Source organism: Megalobrama amblycephala, linkage group LG14 (assembly GCF_018812025.1).
Source record: "Megalobrama amblycephala isolate DHTTF-2021 linkage group LG14, ASM1881202v1, whole genome shotgun sequence".
Classification (NCBI taxonomy): Eukaryota; Metazoa; Chordata; class Actinopteri; order Cypriniformes; family Xenocyprididae; genus Megalobrama; species Megalobrama amblycephala.
The window spans coordinates 22,855,626-22,871,239 of NC_063057.1; the positions used below are offsets into that span (position 1 = coordinate 22,855,626).

General features: G+C 38.9%; 1 protein-coding gene across 1 annotated transcript; it reads right to left on the minus strand.

Annotated features, from left to right (window-relative positions):
• Positions 1-460: 460 nt before the first annotated feature.
• LOC125246040 lies at positions 461-12,651 on the minus strand. Its single transcript, XM_048156891.1, has 3 exons — positions 12,171-12,651; positions 1,033-1,164; positions 461-816 (listed from the first exon to the last, which is right to left on the minus strand). Exons 1-3 carry the CDS (start codon positions 12,598-12,600, stop codon positions 533-535), a joined length of 846 nt encoding a protein of 281 aa, XP_048012848.1. The 5' UTR covers positions 12,601-12,651; the 3' UTR covers positions 461-532.
• Between the last annotated feature and the right edge of the window lie 2,963 nt (positions 12,652-15,614).

Below are 15,614 nucleotides of genomic sequence, written 5' to 3' on the forward strand. Positions count from 1 at the left end.
TGTTTTTTTCTGTGTTTTACATTCTTGTCAAATGAGTAAAGGTAACAATAGTCAAAACCCCTTGTGATAATGATTCAACCTTTTTAGTAAAGAGTTGGAGTTGTTATAAGTTAACCTTGAGAACTGTAACAGTAAAAAAACAGCAGTGGGCGTTTACAAGGGAGTTTCACAGCAGACACGCCCCTTAAAACAGAGCGATCAAATCAGGGCAGGAAGAATGCTTTTATTTACAAAGGAATTCCAGGAAACATTATAAAACAATGGCGTTCATGACCCCTTTAATGAAAACAGTTTTGAGTCATGTGATATTCATGGGTCTGTCTCAGTGTTGAAACTCTTACATGTATACTCTTAAACTTACATGTATAGACAGCTTATGAGTCTATTATAATGACTTTAATACAGTAACCTACTGCAGATTTCAAACACATAATTTCTTATCGATACATGCATGGTTATGTTAATGATTCTTCATGATTTTCATCTTAAATCATACTCTAAAGGTTCTGAATGACTGGAATCACAGCTCCTGTTATTTTAAGGGAAACAGTATGTAACCACTGAAAGTGTTGTGATTATTCCCGTTATCCTGAATCTTGCCGTTAGGCCGAAGTCTCACATAGACGACATCTCCAACCTCCAGGACCAACACAACTCCTTTTGAGGAGTTTAACGCACCCTGATTCTGCTGAGCAAACGCTACAATCGCATGCTGTCCATTCTTCATAAGGTAGGCACTTGCTGCATTTGATTGACCATGAGCATAGACAGAGAATGTGAACACGTACACTCCTTTCACTGGGGCTGTGAAAATACCTGAAGAAAATAATAAGAGATAAAGAAAAGAATCAGCTGTTTCCTGCATGACAGCTCAATTACCCAGCACAATGTAATGGTTTTGAATCATTTAATCTAATTTAGATCATTTAATTCTCTTATTCACATTAAACAACTGCAGAGAGGTCTGAATGGAGCAGAAGTGTTTTCATTACTATAAACTGAGTTTTATGACTCCATTTCATTGATAATTACCTGTTATTGGGTTGTAGGCGTTCCCTGTGTTTGTGAAGACGTTCCTGTAGATTAGTGTGATATCACTGGTAAAAGGACCGACGTCTCCATGGCCAGATTGCAGCAGTGAAGTTGAGAAAGCAATCTCTCTGTCTGTTATTGAAAAACATCAGCAATATTGAGATATATTATGCTGCGAATGTTCATACACTGAATTTAACTTCATTCAAACACACTCTTTCATCTCTATTTTCCTTCCTCAACTCTTCCACTTGACTCTGAGTAAGATTTGAAATTTCTGTGAAGAAATAAAGATTGTGTTAAATGCTTCTTTTTTATTAAACATTGGTTTACTGAAAAAATTGTGTCTCTGGCTAAATAAATTCAATTATAATAAACATTTTCTTAAGAACAAAAGAATCTATTTCAGCTAATGCGGTAAACTATAAAGGAAACCCGTACTTCCACGTTACTATATTCCTATAATACAGGTTAAAATTAACAACAGTCATTTTAGCTGTAATAATCAACACTTAAATTAAAAAAAAAAAAAAAAAAAAAAAAAAAAAAAAAAAAAAAAAAAAAAAAAAAAAAAAAAATATATATATATATATATATATATATATATATATATATATATATATATATATATATATATATGCAAACATTTTAATTGCACACAAGACCATTTTTACCTTTACAACTGCTAAATCTAATTATAAAATTATTTTCATTTTTGAAATACAATCATTTACACAATGGCAGTTTATTATAAATAAATAAATAAACTAAATCAAAAAATAATGAATATATAAGCTAATATAGAGCATAATATATTTAGTAAAATGCTCCCATCTGGAGTTCATTTCTCTAGTGAACTAACAAGCTGTGGACACTGAATGACTTTCCTGTGGTAAACATAATGTTGACATATTGTTTACAAGCTGTTTTACTGAAGTCTTTTACATGAGATATTATACATTTCAGTAAGTACTGTATCTTTTACCATACCTTCAGATGTTCATTCATGTTTATTCTGTAACTGAGGAAGAGATTCGCGTTCACTCGCGCTCCGCGCTGCTGTATGAACTGAGGCGTCTATACACTGATCTGTCGTGCCACATCAGACATTTTGTGATAAAAATGGACACAATTTAAAAGTTGAGATTTTGATTATAATTGAAAGTGACAAGACTTAGAGCTTATTGCGATTATTGGTGTTTAATGGTGGTTTAAACTAACTCTGTGTTTGTCAGTTACACATTCATATCGAACCGAAAGACACATACTGAAAATTCACGGTGCGACTATGTGTACTGTTATGGGGCGTTCACACCAGACGCGACTTGATCGAATAAATCACGCTATTCGCGCGTAGTTGAACACTTGAACATTGAGTTTACGTGAAATTCACTTCACAACAGACGCAGATTCGCATCATGAGAGATGCTCTCCCCCTTCTTTAAAGGTCCCATGACATGCTGCTTTTTGGATGCTTTTATATAGGCCTAAGTGGTCCCTAGTACTGTATATGAAGTCTCTTTCCCGAAATTCAGCCATGGTGCAGAATTTCAGCTACTACAAGCCAGTCCCACAATGAGCTTTCCTCAGGACCTGCCATTTCTGGGTCTGTAGCTTTAAATGCTAATGAGGAGGAGAGAGGCAGGGCAAGGTGGAGGGTGGGTGTGGCCTTAACCAGCTTGTGGCCACAGTACCATGCGCTAATGTTAACAGTGGATGTATCGCAATGGCTCGTAGACACACAGTCGTTCAAGCTTTTCAGTTTGACCCAGAATCTGATCCGGATGAAGAAGTTGCAACTCAGCGGCTACAGCAGGACATCTCCGAATGATTAGTTTAAAACATTGTGTCTGGATACGGTACTTTAATTGGTTTATGCTCTGATTTGCTTTCGTATATATATATTATATATATAATTATCAGCTATAGACACTAACCAGCGCCACTAAATTAGTCAGACCTCTGCCATTATTACAAATACCTTTTTGGATTGGTGCCATTGTGGAAAATGTGCTACCATGCCAACATCATTTATCTGTCTACATATTTTATATTTCATATATCTTAAAAGTTTTTACAATCTTTCTTATTACAGTTAGATCAAGCTCTGCTATCTGGAAATGTGGAAATCACGTGCGCCAACAGCAGAACGGTTATCTGAACAACAAAGAAACGTACAACACTCGCATTACAGTGTGTGTATTCACACACACACTTGATGCTATCTACCTTTACATTAGCAACAGTAACTGGGCTGTATTGGCCCACATTGAGGAAACAGTGGTCAGTGAAATGTGTGGCGCAGACATACAAAACTTTGGGAAGTTGTATCGGCATATTACCAGAGAAAATAAAATTAACCCACTATTTCTTCATCGCCTTTTCTAGCCACTGGGGGACCATATGCAGGCTAGGGGAACTCATATTAATCTTAAAAAACCTCATAAAGTGAAATTTTCATGCCATGGGACCTGTAAATACGTGTCCCAGACTCTTCCACTTCTTTCTGCACACTTCCTCTGAATAAACACAACTTGTCAGCGGGAAAGTAGTTGTAAAATACGGCGAATAAGCTCAATTTTCAATATGTATATATATAGCTCAAATTGAGTAAAGACCGTTTTCTTACATTTTACCCGATTGTCCGACCTCCTCACTCACTTTCTTCCAAGCAAGATCCTTTTCATTCCTGTTTCTGTGAAAGTATGAAGATGTATCGTACAGTGACGATGATTTTGTCCTGCATTGTTGTTACGGATTTCTGCCTCCTCTCCTCTCTGTTATGGGTATGGGTGTGTTTATCTTTCTTGGTATTTGCTGGTTTTGTTTTTCCTTGTGTTGTAGGTGGCCGCAGAGATGCAGGACACCTGATTCCCATTAGGAGGTGGAGATATATGCCGTGGTTTCATGCAATGAGGGGGCAGGGAGAGTTGACATCATCTCCGGCTGGCCTCAGTTTGCCTCGCTTCAGGATCGATCGTTGCCTGCATTTTGTATTGTCTAAACCCCTAGATTTTGTAATAAATATTAATTATTATTATTAATTCAGTGGTGTGGCTGTCCCATCTTTGTTGCGGTTACGAGCTGGCCGTAACAAATTGGGGGCTCGTCCGGGATCTTCCGGGATACGCGTTTGGTGATTAGAAACACCTGTTGGTATTTTCAGCAGTTCAGCTGTTTGCAGGAGAGCGTGCTGACAGATCGATGTGTAAGTTGGTTAGTCATTGCTCTTTGTCGATTGTTTATCGCAATTGTTTGCCACTCATCTATATGAGAGGAAAGTGAGTTAGGTGAGTTTGACTTTAACCTAACCTACGTTTGTAATGCGATATTGAAATGCTGCGGAGGTAGACGTATGTTTTACTATTGTTTGGCATTTGTTTGTTTGACTGATGAAGGCAGTTGAGACCGGTTGTCGTCGTACATGTATGAAGGTTGTTTATGATAACTTTTTGGGTGGTATATGTACGTTGTTTTTGGTAGTCTCCGTTAAGTTTGCGTGAGATTATAGCGAGGATTAAATTGATTGTCTTCTCATATTGGTGGCTTTTCCCTTGTTAGGCTGAAGCAACGCTTGCGTTGACCCTTTATTATTTTAGTTTGTTGTTTTTGTGCTGACGCTGGGCTGAGGGCACTGCCGCTGTAACAGTCTCTCTCTGGTTTATCCGAGAGTAGTCTGTACTGACGGTATTAGAGTGCTTAAAGTCACTTAGCTCTTGGTGGAAGCACGAAGCCTAGGGTTGAGGTAGTGTTGTGTGTAGGTAGTGGGGAAAGTCACTAAATGTGAGAAGTTTGAAAAGAGTTGATGTTGAATTTGATGTTCTAGAGGTTGATAATTGTGCTTTTTAAGATGACTACGTCGTTAGATGAGTTTTTTGAGCATCCCACTGAGGAGAGCTTTTATAAGCTTTCTAAGAAACAGTTATTGGAAGTAGCAGAAAAGTATGAAATCAGCCTTACCACTGAAGAAAAGAGTTTAAAAGAGAGAGTGGTATTTGTTGTTAAAACTGCTCTTATTGATTTGGGTATTCTTGTTGTATCTGAATCAGGGGTTACTGGAGATCAAGGAGAAAAGGATGTTCCTGTTTGTACACTTTCATCTCTGTCGTTTGAAGAGCAGAAGGAATTGTTGCTCTTGGAAATGGAGAAGAGTAGAATAAGTCAAGAAGTTGAGTTGCGTAAACTGGATATTGAATCTCAAAGGTTTGCTCTGATTAGAGAAGGTAAGTTGGGATATCATTCAGGGAATTTGCAGGCCCCAATAGTTAGTCCAGCTCCAAAAGCTTTTGATGTTTCTCGTTCTCTTAACCTCATGCCAAAATTTGATGAGGACGATTTAGATACTTTCTTTACTCTGTTTGAATGGCTGGCTGATCTTATGGGATGGGAAGATTGTGAGAGAACGCTACTTTTACAGTGTGTGTTTTGTGGTAAAGCTCAAAAAGCCTATTCGACGCTTAGTGTTCGCGACAGTCAAGTTTATAGTAGGGTAAAAGACGTGGTGCTGAAGGCATACAAGTTAGTTCCGGAAGCTTACAGGCAATGGTTTCGGACTTTACAAAAAGGTACGCAGCAGTCTTTCACAGAGTTTGCAAGAGAGTTAAAGATTCAGTTTGATCGTTGGTGCTCTGTTTCACAGGCAGATGATTTTGATTCACTCTATGAATTGTTATTGTTGGAACAGTTCAAAAACACTTTACCTGAAAATGTGGCTGTTTTCATAATGGAGCGTAGTACTCAGAATGTAGAGGCGGCGGCGGTGCTTGCTGATGAATATGTGTTGACTCATAGAGATGTTAAAAAAAATCATTGGCGTCGTTTAAATGACTCTGTGGAAAGTGCTCCTATGGAGACTCGTTCTTTTTTGCCTGTTAATGCGAAACTTGAGAAAAAGCAGAGAAGTTTGGTTGATAAAGGTGATCAGTGTGCTTATTGTTTGAATAAAGGACACTGGAAAAAAGATTGCCCAGCTCTTAGAGCAAAAATGAACCGTTCTAAATTTGAACCAAAATCTGCTCTTGCTGTGTCTTCAGTTATTGAATTAGTTGTTCCTGATGTTGATGTAGCCTGTATTCGGGAAAGTTTGGTGGCGGGTAACGAAGAAAAGTTGAGCTATGCTCCTTTCATTACTGACGGCTTTGTGTCTCTGGTTGGAAGTGATGAAAAAGTTCCCGTTAAAATTCTTAGAGACACTGGAGCTTCTGAGACTTTTATTTTGGAGTCTGTTTTGACTTTTTCTGAGAGTTCCAGTACTGGAAATGAGGTGTTAATAAAAGGAATTGGGTTACAAGTTCTGCCTGTTCCATTACACGCAATTGTACTTGAGTCGGACTTGGTCACTGGTCAGGTTACTGTAGGCGTGAGACCTTCTCTGCCAGTGGAGGGCATTTCGGTTATTTTGGGTAATAGTTTGGCTGTGGGCCGGGTCTGGAGGGAAGTACCACCTCCTCCTATTGTAACAGATTCTCCTTCCTTACCAGCACAAGCTGATGTTGATCGACAATTTTCTGAAGTGTTTGTGACTTGTGCTGTTACTCGGGCAATGAGTAAGAATATGTCTGAAAAGCAGGATTTAGAGTTCAAGTCTGATTGTGAAAAAAAGAGAATAATTCCTGGTTTTTCGTATCTTTTTCCTTCTGTTTCTCAGCAGGATTTGGTGGTGGCGCAACGGGAGGATGCCACCTTGAAGGAAATGTTTTCTGCCGCATTGTCCGCTGAAGAGGTAGCGAGTGCAGCAAGTGGCTGTTTCATTGAGGATGAGATCCTGTTAAGGAAATGGCTATCTGGTAGTGAGGTACCCTTGGGTGAGGCCTGTATTCAGGTGGTTGTACCAATGTCTCTTCAAGACACTGTTTTACGTACTGCACATGGCGACGTTGCGGGTCATTTTGGAGTTAACAAGACTTATAATCATTTGTTGCGTTGCTTTTATTGGCCTCGTATGAAAAGAGATGTGCGGAAGTATATTAAAACTTGTGAAACCTGTCAGCTTACAGGGAAGCCGAACCAGGGTCTAAAACCAGCACCGCTGTATCCAATACCAGCGATTGAACCACCATTTCAGCATCTGATTGTAGACTGTGTGGGTCCATTACCCCCTTCTAAATCAGGTAATGCTTTTTTGCTTACAGTAATGTGCCAGAGTACTAGATACCCTGCTGCCTATCCTCTTCGCTCAATCACTACTCGTTCAATTTTTAAAGCATTGACACAGTTTATTTCTGTGTTTGGGATTCCTAGGGTTGTTCAAAGCGACCAAGGATCAAATTTTACTTCTCATATGTTTCAGGAAGTTTTGCGGCAGCTTGGTGTGAAGTGCAATCATTCTAGTGCTTACTAGTGCATCCACAGAGCCAGGGGGCGCTGGAAAGCTTCCACCAGACATTGAAGTCTTTACTTCGGGCCTATTGTGTGGAATTGAAGCGTGATTGGGAGGATGGTTTGCCCTGGTTGTTGTTGGCAGCTCGGGAGGTGGTTCAGGATAGTCTAGGTTTTAGTCCAAATGCGTTGGTCTTTGGTCATAAAGTGCGTGGACCATTGGCTGTTCTTCATGATGGACTGAAAAAAGGGCCTGACCCACCTCAGAGTTTGTTACAATATGTTGACGGCTTTAGACGACGTTTACACTTAGCTGGTCAAATGGCTAAAGACAACTTGTTAAACAAGCAAAAGAAGATGAAGTGGTTGTTTGATCGACGCACAGAGACTCGTGTGTTTTGTCCAGGGGATCAGGTGTTGGCCTTGTTGCCTCTTTCTGCTTCTCCTTTCTGTGCCAAGTTTTCAGGCCCATTTACAGTGGTACGTCAGGTTGGTGATCAAAATTACTTGATCTTGATGTAACCCCTGACCCAGGTCCTACTCGCCCCGCTCTGCGCGGGCCTCGAACCCGGGTCTCCGGTGTGGGAGTCGGACGCTCTAACGAGGAGGCTAAAGGCTCCAACCTCTAGCGTCAGTCGCTAGAGCATCTCTTGAGATCAGAGGAGTGAGGTTTACTCGCACAGCAACTACTAGCTGGCCTCCGTTACATTGACACCTGAGCGGAAGAGACACACACAGTTGTGCCATGTTAACTTGTTAAAACCCTTTTATTCCCGTTCGTTGGTGTCAGAGAAGGCTCATGTAGCGGTTGCTGTAGCTTCGTCTGTGGAAGTTGCTGAGGATGTTAAAGTACCTGAGGATTGTATGCTGCAGCCCCGGCTTAAAAATTCTGAGACGCTTAATAACTTGGAGGGTTTTGTGCAGCATTTGCCCCTACACCAGAGAGCTGAGTTGTTGTCTTTGATTTCTGAGTTTCCTAAATTGTTTTCAGATTCACCTTCACGCACTCATTTGATAGAGCACGATATCGATGTTGGTGATGCGAAACCAATACGCCAGCGTTTTTATCGTGTCTCTTTGGATAAACAACGGCATCTTGAGTCTGAAATAAAGTATATGGTTGAAAATAACATCGCTAAACCTTCATATTCAAGTTGGGCATCACCTTGTTTGCTGGTGGGGAAGTCAGATGGATCGTACCATTTCTGTACAGATTACCGAAAGGTGAATAATGTGACAAAACCAGATTCGTTTCCATTACCCGAATGGAAGATTGTGTAGATTCGGTCGGTTCTGCAAAATATGTCAGTAAATTTGATTTATTGAAAGGATATTGGCAAGTGCCTTTAACCGCCCGTGCACAGGAGATTGCCTCATTCATTACCCCTTTTGGGCTATATTCGTATTCTGTAATGAGTTTTGGCCTTAGAAATGCACCCGCTACCTTCCAACGTTTGATGAACGGTGTAACCTCCGGTTTAACCCTCTGGAGTCTGAGGCTGATTTGGGGCCTGGAGAAGTTTTGACATGCCCTGACATTTGTGCTTTTTTCAGTTGTTCATAAACATATAAATGACAAAAGTGTCATTACACTGTATTCAGCACAAACTAGGCTACAATAATATATGAGGAACATGTATGTACATGTTTGTGTTTTTGAAGGAATAATGTTTATGCGTGGTTACTGAAAAAACAAAAAACTTAAGTCACTGAAATAAGGCCAAAAAAAGTATAGTAAATCTGTGTTCACAAGACTTCTGGGTATTGGAGGTTGTAGACTAGAGTTTTTGCTTCAGAATTATGTAAAAATTATGCTGCCTACTCCTTCATATAAAACAATATATTGATTTAGTTTTTGTAAGACACTTTTTGCCAAGAAACACAGTATGCATGGAGGCGTGAATCACCACTGAATAATGGGCCATTCTCACCTGAGAAGACAAAAGAATTGGATAGTAATGAGCTGAAATGACTTGCATATTAATGAGGCCTTTCAGTCAGGTAGGCTGTGAAAAAAACCTTCTGTGATGTCTCAAGCTCATCATGATATATGAAACATACAGAAAAATATTATTACAATATAAAGTAATGGTTTTATATTATACTTTAAAATATAATGTATTTCTGTGATGCAAAGAGTCTGAATATAGGCTTTTAGTTTAAAAGCATGCACATTTGGAGAAATATTGGATTCTCATATGCTTATGTCAATTTTCTAATATTATATTTATATTATATATAGAATATTAGTTATATTTATTTAATATTCATTGTCATTACTATGGGCGCTGGTGTTTTCAATTCATCCTTGAAGTCGGAGGGCGCTCTCTGTGCATTTTTAGTCAACAAATTCATCTTAAAGAAGAAGAGGCTATTGCATGAATGGAGTTTCCAATTCATACTGCAGCCGGAGGGCGCTAAAGAAACAAAAACTCATCTAAAATTCATCTATAGAAGAAAAGAAAACAGGAACTAACTGCATGTCTTCTAGAGCTCCCTAACCATGACTTTTACATCCAGATAAACACTTTTCAAGACAATAAATACACGATTGAGACGATGAATGCATGTATTGCCTCTGAATTTGCGTCTGAATAGCGCTGGCTCCGTGGGCGTGGCCGCATTAGCGGATAATGAGCTGAATCACGGACTTCTGACATGGCTCTCTTTTCATACAGATTACATAAACACAGAAGGTTTGTTTTCGATTTGACTTACATGATTTAAAACCTGACATCTTAACGTTTTTTTAGACATAAGTTTAATTTTTCTGTGATTAGTATTCACTAAGTTACAGTTCATTTTCTGAGAACCTTCGTTCAGAGGGAGAGGAGAAATCACGCATCATGTTAGTTTTCTTTATTTTACAAAAAGCACAACATTGTGTTTTTACTCTGAGTGTATACAAATAAAAGAAGATATTCTATAGTTTCAATTGATATATTACTTATGTCTCTATGACAAAAAATGACGGAGTATTTTAAGTCTGTTTTGCTGCAATGTGAAAAAAAACCTGCAAAACGCGCCGACGCGTTTTCAGACCTCAGAGTGTTAAATGGTTGTGCGGTTTATTTGGATGATGTCGTGGTATATAGTGACACGTGGGAGCAGCATCTTTTACGCATTCGAACACTGTTTGAGCGTTTGGTAGAGGCTAGGCTCACAGTCAACTTGGCAAAGTGTGAGTTTGCCAAGGCGACTGTGACCTATTTGGGGAAGGTAGTCGGGCAGGGTCATGTGCGTCCGGTGCGCGCCAAGGTCTTGGCAATTGATGATTTTCCTCCACCTAACACGAAACGAGAGCTTATGCGTTTTCTGGGTATGGTGGGCTATTACAGGAACTTTTGCCCAAATTTTTCGTCAGTGGTCGCTCCTCTGACTGATTTTTTGAAGAAAAACGTTAAATTTGAGTGGTCCTTGCAGTGTGAATGGGCTTTTGATAATGTGAAATTGTTGCTTAGCACTGCACCTGTGCTGGTTGCTCCACGCATTGGACAGCCTTTTCAGATCCAGGTTGACGCTAGTCAAGTCGGGGCTGGAGCGGTATTGTTGCAAACGGATGAACAGGGTATAGAAAGACCAGTTTGTTATTTCTCTCGGAAGTTTAAGTCTCACCAGTTGCATTACTCCACTATTGAAAAGGAGGCCTTGGCATTGATTTGGGCTTTGCAGTTTTTTGAAGTTTATCTAACAAGTGGTACTTTTCCAGTTGTGGTATACTCAGACCACAATCCACTTACTTTTTTGCATTCTTTGCAGAGCCCAAACCAGCGTCTTATTCGATGGTCTCTCTTTCTACAACCCTATCCTTTGGACATTCGACACATAAGGGGTGTGGAGAATGTACTGGCTGATGCCTTATCTCGTGCCCCATGTGAGATTCTTTGCAGCTAATTCAAATGTTTTGTTTCTTCTTTCTGTCTTCCCTCATTTTGACCGTGGCTTTTCCTAGGCGCCGGGAGTTGCTGGTTCAATTTGTAGAGGGGGATCAGATTAAAGAAGGACCAGACTGGGTTTGCTGTGGATTATAATGATTTTGGGTTTAGTGGTTATGTTAGATTTTTCGTAACCTTATGGAATTAATTAAATGAATAATATTTGCACATTTGTTTTAGAGGTTCTTTTGTAGGATCCTCTCTCTTAAGAGGGGAGGTGTTATGGGTATGGGTGTGTTTATCTTTCTTGGTATTTGCTGGTTTTGTTTTTCCTTGTGTTGTAGGTGGCCGCAGAGATGCAGGACACCTGATTCCCATTAGGAGGTGGAGATATATGCCGTAGTTTCATGCAATGAGGGGGCAGGGAGAGTTGACATCATCTCCGGCTGGCCTCGGTTTGCCTCGCTTCAGGATCGATCGTTGCCTGCATTTTGTATTGTCTAAACCCCTAGATTTTGTAATAAATATTAATTATTATTATTAATTCAGTGGTGTGGCTGTCCCATCTTTGTTGCGGTTACGAGCTGGCTGTAACACTACGTCGTAATCACGTCACTTCTAGAGCAAGCTCCTGATTGGTTAACGTGGTGTGATTTTCGCCAAAGTTCAGAGTTTTCAACTTGCACGATGTGTGCGAATCACGCTCAATTTGCCCGAATCACGTCATTCGTGCCGCAGGATGTCTATTCACGTCTTTGCATTGACTTAACATGTAAATCACTCGCGCTTAACGCTTCATTCGCATCTGGTGTGAACGCACTATTACACTCCTAATAGATAACACAATTTACACAGTAAACACTCAGTTTTAGATTATGCAATGTACTGCATTGATGATTTACTTTGAGGATCACTGATAAAAGAGTGAATGTTTTAGACAGGTACCATAATTTTTCTTGTTCAGCTCTTCCAGGAGCAACGTATGTTGTTCTGCGGCTTTCTCAGCATCCATCAGTCGCGTCTCTAAAGCTCTGTTGATTGTTTTCTGCTCTGCAACAGTGGCGATCAGTTCTCTGATGTTTTCTTTCTGCTCTGTAACCGTTGCAGTCAGTTCTCTGTTGATCATTTTCTGCTCTGTAACGGTGGCGGTCAGTTCTCTCAGTGCTGCATGGATGTCAGAGAAGCACGGGTGAGAGTTTTGTTGGCTGTCAGTTGAAGCTTCGGCTCTCAAAGTGTCTGTTTGAGGTGGATTCTGTCTTCCGTCCTCAGAGCTGATCTGTTGACTGTCCTTATTCTCATTGAGTCCTCCATCTACCTGCTGTACCACAAACACAAGGGTTTCCAGCAGCAGCAGGATACATACTAAAGCCTTCATTCTTCACTGAGGTTTGTTTCCAGCTCTTGCTCTGTCTTCCCCACAGTCTCTCGTGGTCTTTTTATAGTGATTTAGCTGATTTACTGTCTTTTGTACCTGACTTTTTATTGTGTCAGATACAAAGGTAGTTGATTGTTAATCATAATCATAATCAAAGGGTTGGTCCGGGTTCAGTAGATGCTCTATAAACAATGTTTGGGAAAAAAGATTTATGCACTTAAGATAATGTTTACAATGACTTGTTTTTACTGTATCATAATAAGAGCTGTGCTTTTACTTATGTTAATTATTACTTGTTCAAGGTTCTGTCTGTCATGTATGGCTGCAGTAAAGTTTGAGGTACAACCGACAGTCTACTTTATAATGGCCTATCCGAGAGACGAATTTATCAGCTTTTCTGCTACAGGAAAATTGAACATAGGATGCAATCTTGCAACGTTTCTGAGATGAAAAAATGAGGTTTTGACAGTACTCTGAACGAAAGAGTCAAATGAAAGATTAGCATTGAAAATAATTCAGTTTCCTCACTTTACTTTGGGTTTCCAAAACTGAGCCATCAAAAGTCAAAGAAAGAGAACCAGCTTTGGAAATTTGATGACGGGAGCTTCAGTTTTACCACTGTTCAGACACAGGAAATTATTACTCATCCATGTGTTTATTTCAGTAATACAGCCGGAAAGAATATCAGTGTCAGGGCGTTCATCTGGTTTTGAAAGTATATAAATCTGTATATCGTCAGTTTACAAATCTCAAGAGATAGCCAAGTGGTGACAGATAAATGTTAAAAAATAAAGGGCCCAAGACTGAACCCTGAGGAACTCCAGAGAAAACAGAGCTAATCTCAGACCTATGGCCACCCAGAGAAATGAACTGGGAACGATCAGTAAAAAAGGCACAGAAAATAACATAACTTAAAAAACAAACAAAATGGTGAGAGGAGCGGCAGCCAAACACGCCAGCATTCCCTATCAACCCGGAAGTGTGCTAACAACAATACCTGGGAAAAACAGTTCATCTTGAAAAATAAAGCATATACATTAATCCAAATAGGAAATAAAGCTGTTATTGAATAACCATGTCTCAGTTATCTTCAGCTTGTTTTCATGTCTTCCTTTGTTCAGTTTCCCACTCCTTTGTGTACATGGTCACGTCATTATGAGTTCATTCAGTATCAGCTGTGTATCGTTTATCACCTTGTTATCTGCACTACTGAAGTTCTCTGATGTTCTTTGTCCGGTCACGTTTCATTTATGTGTGTGTATCCCTGCCTGTTTGGATCTTATTATGAAAACCTTAAATTTGTACTTTACTCATCTTCGTCTTCATCTGCCTCCCTATGCACCCATTCTGTGGTTATTATGCTGAAATAACTAATATTAGATCTGGTGTGATTACCAACCTTATTCAAGGAGGAAAAACATTTGCTATATTTTCTGTCAAAATAGAAGTGTGGCTGGTGAAGACATCTTTAGCTCGCTCGTTTGTTATGAACGGAGATTAACGTCCTGATGTTAATGATTAACATCGATGTCAACAGCATTTTAATATATATTTTGCACTGAGCTGTTATGTTTGCACCCTTTTCTGATTTCTGGATGAAATGATTTTCAACTTTATTGTCAATTCTACTATATGTTCAGGACATACAGAGGAATGAAATCTGGTTTTCCTCAGACCCACGGTGTAAAACACCAACACTGAAAGATCTGTTGTCAGAAAAGAAGGAATGGTGTTGGAATACACCTTCCAGAAACTAAAGGAAGAGCTCAGCTCAACGGCCCAGCACTCCAACATATCAGACAGTATACTGTAGTATAACAAAGTGTAGTAAATAATATAAAATACTAAAATAACCCTTCAGTTGACTGTAGTAAGAACTAAAGTATAGGGGAGAGTGGGGTAAGATGAGCCAGTGGGTAAGTTGACCCACCCCCTGTATCTTGGCAACTGTACTATTTTATTGTCATGTGACCGTATATTTTAGAACCACCCATCATTTCTTAATATTTCTTAATATTTCGTATAAAACCATGCAAGTCATTTAGCTAAATATTATTCTGAATTGGTAAACTAGCTAGCTTTTCCTAAAATGGCAGCTATGGGGCAAAGTGAGCCAAATGCTGTGGGGTAAACTGAGCCAGTGTTTTAACTTACCTCACCATAAGGCACTGAATTTAAGTTAAACTGGTTTAGTTTATCTTTATTTTCGAGTTTATTTAATAAGAACAGTGTTCAAGTCCACCAAATCCTTCTCTGATACGAACCAGAGGATGTTTAATCAAATATATCTTTCCACCTGTAGTCTCTAATGGCCTAACATGGTCGACATTGCAGAAAAACTACCATGTCAAGAACCTTTTGACTAAAATATTTATTAATTTCAGTGACATTTATTCATTCTTATTTAGTTTTTATTTAATTTTACTCAACAAACTCTCTGTTTAGTCTGTTTATGGGAAGGTTACATCTTTGATGTTCAACATATTGTTTCAGAAATGCAAACAATTAAACATACTGAAATTTCAACTTCATATGGTTGGTTTTATGTTGTTTAATTTAGCTTTAAAAAAATAAATATTTGTAAAATATTTTACGAAGAATATTTGTAAAAGAAAATTTGATTATTAAATTAGTTTTTCAAATAGGTACATTATCTTTAAAATTTCACATGGGTTTGATTCAGATTCAGTTAGATGGTCAGTTTACACCCACCTACTGACTCGGCTCAACTTACCCCTAACCTGGTATGCTGTAGTATTCATTTAAAAGTGTGGTAAATACTATAATATACTACAGTTTAATAAATACAGTTAAATAAATACAATTTAATATAGTAAATAAAAGTTTACTACAGTATTTTTTCATGTGGGTATGATGAGTGTAAATCTAACTTAAATAGACAAAAAATGGAAATAATTTTACTGATTTTTATTTTATTTTATAAAAGTATAATAAATATATAGTCTTTACCTGTTCTTTCTCCATGCAGCATATATTCACAGTTTCTGACCTTA